Below are 7,653 nucleotides of genomic sequence, written 5' to 3'. Positions count from 1 at the left end.
TGTAAAATGATGCTGGCGTACAAACCACAGCTTTAGGAGCTCCTAATGGAAAATCGATATGGCATTAGCCCAGGATGACATCACTGCTGTGCCCCTAGGAATTCAGCAAAGCCCAGAGAACCCCAAAGTTCCAGACAGTTCTTAACATCATCTTCCTGTCACCCCCTCTTGGTTGTAAAGACATCTAGACGTCTATTTGCTTGGAAACATTCAAAGCCACCAGCCTGCTCTGGTGATGGGGCTCTTCCCTGAAGCCTCTCTCTTGGCATCTGCTTAGGGTTTGGCTTGGCCTGTGCTCAGCTCCTGAAACCTCAAAGGCACCTCTCCCTGGAGCTGCCTGAGTCTGTGCAGCCCAGGGCGGGAGGCTCACTGGGAGTGTGCCCCTGCCTGTGGCTCCACAGGAGCCTGACCCATGCCAAACCACAGGGCCCCTTGGCAGGAGGTACTCAGAAGGCAAGGAGATTCAGTGATAGGGCACATTTCAAAGCCATTGGGACTCTTTTTAAGTTGCTCATCATTGTTGTACCAGCTGAATTCAATTATTCTCAGCAACAGTATTCACATAAGCAACATTATTTGCTTATGAGCAGTGTGAACTGTTCAGATCTTATGATCACAGCTTACATTTTGGTGTTTACCTAGCACTGAAACATGGTGAAAGAGCGTTAGTCCCTGCTGCTAACGGCCACCGAGTCAGACCCCACTCAGGACAGCCTGTAGTAGAAGAGAGCAAAGCGAAGCAGCACCAGGACGACGTCCTGTGTGCCCCGCATCTTCGCTGACCGAGCACGATGGCCCTGCCTGGAGCCACGCCGTGCCTTACCACGTGCCAGAGTGTGGGTTCTTGACCGACTTCACGTCAGAACGCCTGGTTTCCTGGATCGCCATTCCAGTTCGCTCCTTGTGATTCTCTCGCCCTTTGAGAACGTCTTCACTATCATCTTAAAGCCCCTCCTTCTTGGGAACCCTCCATGCTGTATTTTTTCCCCCTCTAAGTACTCGATGACACCAAAACATTAGATTTAGAGTGCGAACAAACACCTGGGTTTGGCCATCACTTTTCCACTCTTCAAGCAGCACATGACGGGGAGTAAGCACCCTCACCACAGGTTGTGGCAAGCATCAACCGGAGAGGAGACATGTAGAAGTACGTTGTCAACGACAAAGAGCTATAAAATGCCAAACATTCTACTCTTTCCATGTATTATCCTATCCTTTCAATGACTCTTTGAGATAGTAAAACAAATAAGATTCCTGTTTATCAGGGAGGCTCAGTGAAGCAGAAGTGAAAACATTAGGGATCGAGCCGCCCTTTTTATATACACAGCGGAAGTTCATTTTGAAGAGTGTAAACTTTTAGCTTGTGACACCAGAGCCAAACCTCAGCCTTGGCCTTCAGCCTCCTCTTACGCCGATGCCTGTAATATGAAGGGAAAAGGTGCTTCTCTGGACCTGTCACGTCGGGTATTTCTCCTCTAATCCTCTGATCTTCACAGTCGGTGGGGACATCTTGGGATGGCGTGTTTGCATGTCTAGAGGGAGGTTCTAATTTTACACATCATCAGTCGTCAGAAATAGCCTCTGACTATTATACACTTCTTCATAACATGGATATGTAATAAAGCGGGGGCTCTTAAAGTTAGCAAGTCACTATCTTTCCCCAAGATCAACTTAAAAACACTCAAATTCATAAAAACGACTCCTCGTTGTTCTAAGGAGAGCTTTGGCTGGGTTCTAAGTATGTAATGCAGCCTGCTTGTCTGATGGTCGAGCTTTATGTCCTGGGTTACAATTCCGCATTTGTTTTCATGCGTCAGACCTTTTTGGAAATGAATGACAATGAGAAGGGCATCTAGACAAGTTCCTAAAACAAGGAGGAATTCTAAAATTAGTCTTCTCCGGTTGGGGCCTTTCTTAATATTTATGTATATAAAATGTGTAGCACATATATTGCTTTGTGTACTGTATAGGAGGGTAAATAAAAATGTATGACTGCAACATCATAGAAACCTTTGTTTAAAATATATCAAAACGTGAAGCTATTATGTCTGCACATATCCCCCACCCAGCTCTATCCACTTCTGCGGGTGATGTTGCATCTCTCTAACCCTTCCCTGAGGTCTTGTGCGCTCCTGCATCTAATTTACACCACATCAAAATGGCAGTTTCCCCATCCTCAAGCAACTCAAATCATGGTTCTCTTCAATGTTCTCTGAACTTGGGGAACAAAAACCAGTCTGATGTGGCATGATCCAGATGGACTCTAGGGCAGATGAGGTCAGATTTCCCAATGAAATCGTTGCAGGACGCCTTTGTCGCCCTCAAAGAATGAGCAGGTGCATTGTCATGATGGAAAGAAAAATCCCTCAGGGCAACTTCCCGGCCTTTCTTCACCAATGTAACTTTCCATTTTCTTAAAACTTCTTCATAGTAAGCCCGTGTGCTCTGCCCGTGTCCATCAAGAACATGTATCAAGACTACCTTTGTGGAATCCCATCCTCATCGCTGTCTATCTATGCTGTCCCCTCTCCCTGGAGTGGAACAGGCCCCACACATCTGCTCAGACGCCACTGTTGTGATTGGGCCTCTTTTTAAAAGCCCCCTAACACAACGAAGACAAGTGCATTACTGAGAGCTTGTCTACAGCCATTCGCTGATCACATGGATGTGCTCCATCACTTTTTGCTTGCGGTCAACACATGCATGGGTGAATTAGACCCTAGTACCAACACCTTTTCACATGCCTTTTTATTACATAGACTACAGATCATAAGTATAATATTTGTGTTGAATGCTACAAGGAGCTCAGGGTTGCTCAGAAAATTAGGGCAAGCATGTTCCTAGCATTTGTGAGTACTCTGAACAGGCCACATCCTCAATCTGAGGCAGTCTGATCATGACCAAGAGATGCTTGTGTATTTAATTGGGTCTCCTGGGTGGAGGGCAGAATTTGGAGGCAGCCAATGGAAAAGATTGATTTCTTTTGACCAGATACATCTGAAAATGAGCAAATCGCTGTTTGTAACACATGCTTGGATCCTGGGAGGCAGACACTAGATAATTATAACATGGAAAAATGGTTTCTATGGAAGCATAAAATGATCTGCAATAAAACCAAGCAATGCTCCCCATTTGGACTCACTCTGGAGTCCTGGCCAGCATTGTATTTATTCTGGGCACAGAATAAGCCCCTAGCCTCTCTGGAAGTGAGGCTATGGCTTGCAAATGGTTTTATAAGCTCTATCCTGTCCCTACGGTGTGTCTTCTCAAGCCTTGGCAATATGAAATCGAATCTGGAGAAAGTAGAGGAAAAGAGGGGGAAAGAAAGGTGGGGAGGAAGCAGAGAAGGCCTGCAGCCCACCCCTCCTTGTTCCATTTGCTCTTTCCCTGGGCAAGAGATTATATGATAGCTCAGTGAATGGAGGGAGACAGTCAATCGATGTTTAAATCAACCAGCACCTTGTTTTACGAAAGAACCACTCATTTAACTGTTACTTGCTTAAAACTGTATCTCACAATGTTTTCCTTGCAGGGCCCACCAGGTCAGCCCCGTGAGCACTCCCTATGGTCAAAAATGTGCCTAACCTTAAACAATGCCATCTGATTAGCAAGCATTTGAACCATCTGTTGAAAGGAAAAGAACAGTCCAATATGTCTGTAGCCTTCTTATGAACCTTACGAAGAGCCCTATTGGGCTGCCAAGATCAGCAGTGAGAGACCACCAGCCTGCTCCTCCAGAGAAAGACTAGGCTTTGTGCTCCCAAGAGTCACAGTCTCAGAAACCCACAGGGCCAGTTCTACCCTGTCCTGTAGGGTCACCACGAGTCAGCATTGATTTGACAGCTGTGAGTGTGTTTGTTTTTTTAGAGTCTGAGCCCAATATGAGAAACGACTTCTGTTTCAAGAAGCTGAGCTTATTCCCTCGTGGGTACGGCCCTATTTAAAGGATTGCCATCTGGCTGGCACCTCTCTGGAGCCACCTTCTTGGCACCAAACAGTTCCTGCAATGACTTCTGCCCAATCCACCAGGCCAGGGCCTCGAGCACACTGCCCTGAGGGGTTACCAGGCTGTCTCCCATCTGGGCGGCCCCAGCCCTAAGTCAGTGTAGGCGGAAGCCTGGCATCGCAGACAGTTAGCCATTTTCAAGAGCAGCACAACTTGGAAGTTTCCCTTTTTCTTTGTCAATGTTTTGCTAGCAAACTCTGCTAATGAGCATTGTTTTTCATCTATTGAATTTGCTACGTCCTTTGGCAAGCTTTTATTGCCAGCCTTTTAAAATATCGGTACGCCTCCCTGCGATTCTTTCTGTATCGTCCTTAGCATGTAAGTGTAGCTGTTGGTAGCAGCCAATATGTTGCTGATGGCCACAGGCCCCCGATGGGCAACAGAACGCAAACCTGCCCAGTCCTGCGCCAGCCCCATGGTCAGTGGCGGATCGTGTCACTGTGATCCACGGAGTTTTCACCGGCTGATTTCCAGAAGCAGGTTATCAGGCGTCCCTTTCTAGTTTATCTTAATTCGGGAATCTCCGCCACCATCACCTAGTCAGCACCCTACCCACGCTCGCATGGACCGATGGAAACCGCACATGAGGTGCATTGGCTGGGACTCAAACCTGGGTCTTCTGCATGGAAGGCAAGGATTCTACCACCGAATCCCCTCGCATACAAAACTACCCTTAGAAACGGTCACAGACGAATCGTTCAAGCCCAAGGCCCACTCTGACCCTCTTCAGACTGCGCCCCTCCATGCAGCAGGAAGCATCTATGGGATCCTCAGGACATGCCCCCGTAAACCATTTCTAGGTCAGGTTCCTGCAATCCCTGACCAGCCTGTTCAAACAAGCCGCCATGTCCCCAAGGCCTGCCTGGGGCTCCCTGCTAGGTCCATCCTTGTGAGGCAATCTGGCCACCGGCCCCGAGCACTTCCAGGTTTGAGGGGTGACCAAGGAGCAGTGTCTGGAGGGCGAGGAAGGGAGCGTGGATGCGACCCCAGAGTGCTCAGGGGCTGTGGAACAGAGCCAGCTGTAGGAAGAGAAGGGATGCCCAGACCAAGGCCCAGAATTCCCCACAGGGCCAAGTTCTGGGGCAGAATTCAAAGGAATTCAAATTTTCTGTATGCCTCACCCTTCAGCTCATAATAAAGAAGGATGGGGAAGGTTCAGCCCACAGGCCATATAAGACCCAAGACATCATCAGTAAGACCAGCTAATAGCACACGCCTCACAAAAGAGAGGCCAGGCCAGTCCTCACATTTGGGGCGAGTGAATTCCATATATACGCATGTATAAGCCGAGTTTTTTTCAGCACATTTTTAATGCAGTTTGTGTGGTAAAATTAGGTGCCTCGCCTGATAGTTGGGTCGGCTTATACTCGAGTATAGACAGTAAACGTTTGGCCAGTATAGCCCATGAATGTTACAAATATCCAAAGGGTCCCACCCCTGTTTATTTATCAAAGGACATACAAGTATGCTACTCAATAGCTTGTAGCTTGATTGGTACTTTTCCGATACTTAGATGTGCTATGCATACCGATTCTCATAGCAACCATATGGGCCAGACAAGAACTGCCCCTGTGGGTTTCCAAGGCTGAAGCTCTTACAGGATCAGAAACCCTGTCTTTTCCCAAGAAGCAGCTGGTGAGTTCAAACCGCTGACCTTGCCATCCGCAGCCCAACACGGAGCCCACTTGGCCACCAGAGCACTGAACACCATGGCAGTGAGGTTTTTGTTGTTGTTGTGATTTGTTTGTTTGTTTTGAGCTATGTGTACTGAGAGTCTGCCAATGTGAGTTGGAATCAACTCAATGGCCGTGAGTTTGTGTTTTTGTTTTTAAAATCATTTTATTGGGGACTCGTACAATTCTTATGACAATCCATACATACATCCATTGTGTCAAGCACATTTGTACATTTGTTGCCATCATCATTCTTAAAACGTTTTCTTTGTACTTGAGCCTTTGATATCAGCTCATTTCCCTCCTCCCCCTCCCCCCTCCTTCATGAGCCCTTGATAATTTATAAATTATTATTTTGTCATATCTTACACTGTCCGACACCATGAGTTTGTTTTTTTGACTTTCTGTGCACATTCATTTGTCCATTTGTCCTGGGTCCTGAAAACGCTACAAATGGACTTGTTCAGGGAATCTCCATCTTGTTTAGATTCCTTCAGATTCCATCTTGTTGTCTCTCTTGAGCCCCCAGCCCCATTAAAAAAAATAATGTGTGGTTGTTGTTGAAGATATGCATTGCACACACACACCGTACAGCAGTTTCTGCATGTGCAATTCAGTGACTTTGATTACATTCTTCAAATTATGCACCTGTTGCAAATGATTCCTCTCCATTAGCATAAATGCTTGGCCTTCTAAGCTTCCTGTGTATCCTTTCAAGTTACTATTGTCAATTTGGCCCCGTATAGCTAGTCCTTAGGAGCGGCAGTAGCATTGTGAATTACACACGAGGCTTCAACAACAAGGCCAACAGTTCGAAATCACTAATTGATCCATGGGAGAAAGAGGAGGCTTTCTACTCCCATGAAGAGTTACACTAAAATTGATTAGTGGTAATGATTGTACAACTCTTGATACTATTGAACTATTAAAATGTATGATATTTGTAAGTTCCAATAAAACTGTTTATTTGAAAAAAATTTTTTAAAAAGAGTTAAAGCCTCAGAAACCCATAGGGGCAATTCTAGTCTGTCCTATAGGGTCACTGTGTGTCAGAACTCTGTGGCTGTGTGACTGAATTTTGTTTTGTTTCTTCTTGTTTTGTTTTATTTTTTAGATAGTTCTTTACAAGATTAGAGTGCTCAAGCCCCAAACCCTCTACTGGATATCTAACATCATCACCTATTTCGTAAGGGCGCCAACCCCCAGAGACTTCTAGCTCTAAATGACCGTGGTTTTGACCCAAATACTCTCTCTCTGTTCCCCTTCTTTACTCCTGGACAGAGGAGTACCCTCCCTCTTTCTCCAAAGTGGACCCTCACTTGCCGTACCCATCATCCCATGGCTCGCCCTTCCCACGGCCTCCACTCTTTGGCCTCAGAAGTGCACGGACACCTCTCCCCCAGCACCCTCTCTCGACACTGCACTTCGATTTCTCTCTCCCACCACAGCTCTTCACCCTCGCCCAACGTCGCCCTGGTTGTAAGAGCCACGTGTTGGTGCTCATCCCCGAGTGCCCGTGGTTAGGGCAGCTGGACGTCCTGAAACTCTACGTCCATGCCAGTTCCCCAGAGACGTCCGGGTCTCCTGCTCTTCCACCGCTTACTCCCCAGCTTCCTCCCTCATCTGTGTCTTGGGGAAGCACCGTGGTTCAGCTGAGGGCCTTCTCCAATCTCCCCTGTGCGCGTTCACCCCTGGCGCTGGGTATGACTTCATCGCTTCCCCTCCTGCGACTGACACGACGCTTCCACCACCAGCCCCGTCTCTGACTCTCTTTCCAGCCTGCAAACACGATTCCAGCCAGACCAGAAGGAAGCTCCACTTCCCCCAAGGAACCCCACTTGCCTTCTGATTTCCCGTTGTTGCCTAAGAACAGTCACTTTAACAGAAAATGCTCTACTTTTCATTCTAAACAGGATTGTTTCAGTTTTCTTACAGGTTCGTTTTTGTTTTGCTTTGTGTTTACCACAGCTAGCT

General features: G+C 47.0%; 1 protein-coding gene across 1 annotated transcript in view; it reads left to right on the top strand.

Moving 5' to 3' along the window:
- Positions 1 to 7,653, top strand: part of VWA8 (von Willebrand factor A domain containing 8) — a 426,636-nt gene that overhangs the window by 403,013 nt on the left and 15,970 nt on the right. The window contains exons 41-42 of the mRNA XM_045287091.1: positions 6,794 to 6,865; positions 7,128 to 7,258. Coding sequence (XP_045143026.1) covers positions 6,794 to 6,865; positions 7,128 to 7,258 — 203 coding nt within the window. The remainder of the gene's footprint in view (positions 1 to 6,793; positions 6,866 to 7,127; positions 7,259 to 7,653) is intronic.

The sequence above is a fragment of the Echinops telfairi genome, unplaced genomic scaffold, assembly GCF_000313985.2.
Source record: "Echinops telfairi isolate 266 unplaced genomic scaffold, ASM31398v2 ScPeMD7_11;HRSCAF=52, whole genome shotgun sequence".
Taxonomy (NCBI): domain Eukaryota; kingdom Metazoa; phylum Chordata; class Mammalia; order Afrosoricida; family Tenrecidae; genus Echinops; species Echinops telfairi.
This window is presented reverse-complemented; position numbering and strand designations above follow the sequence as displayed.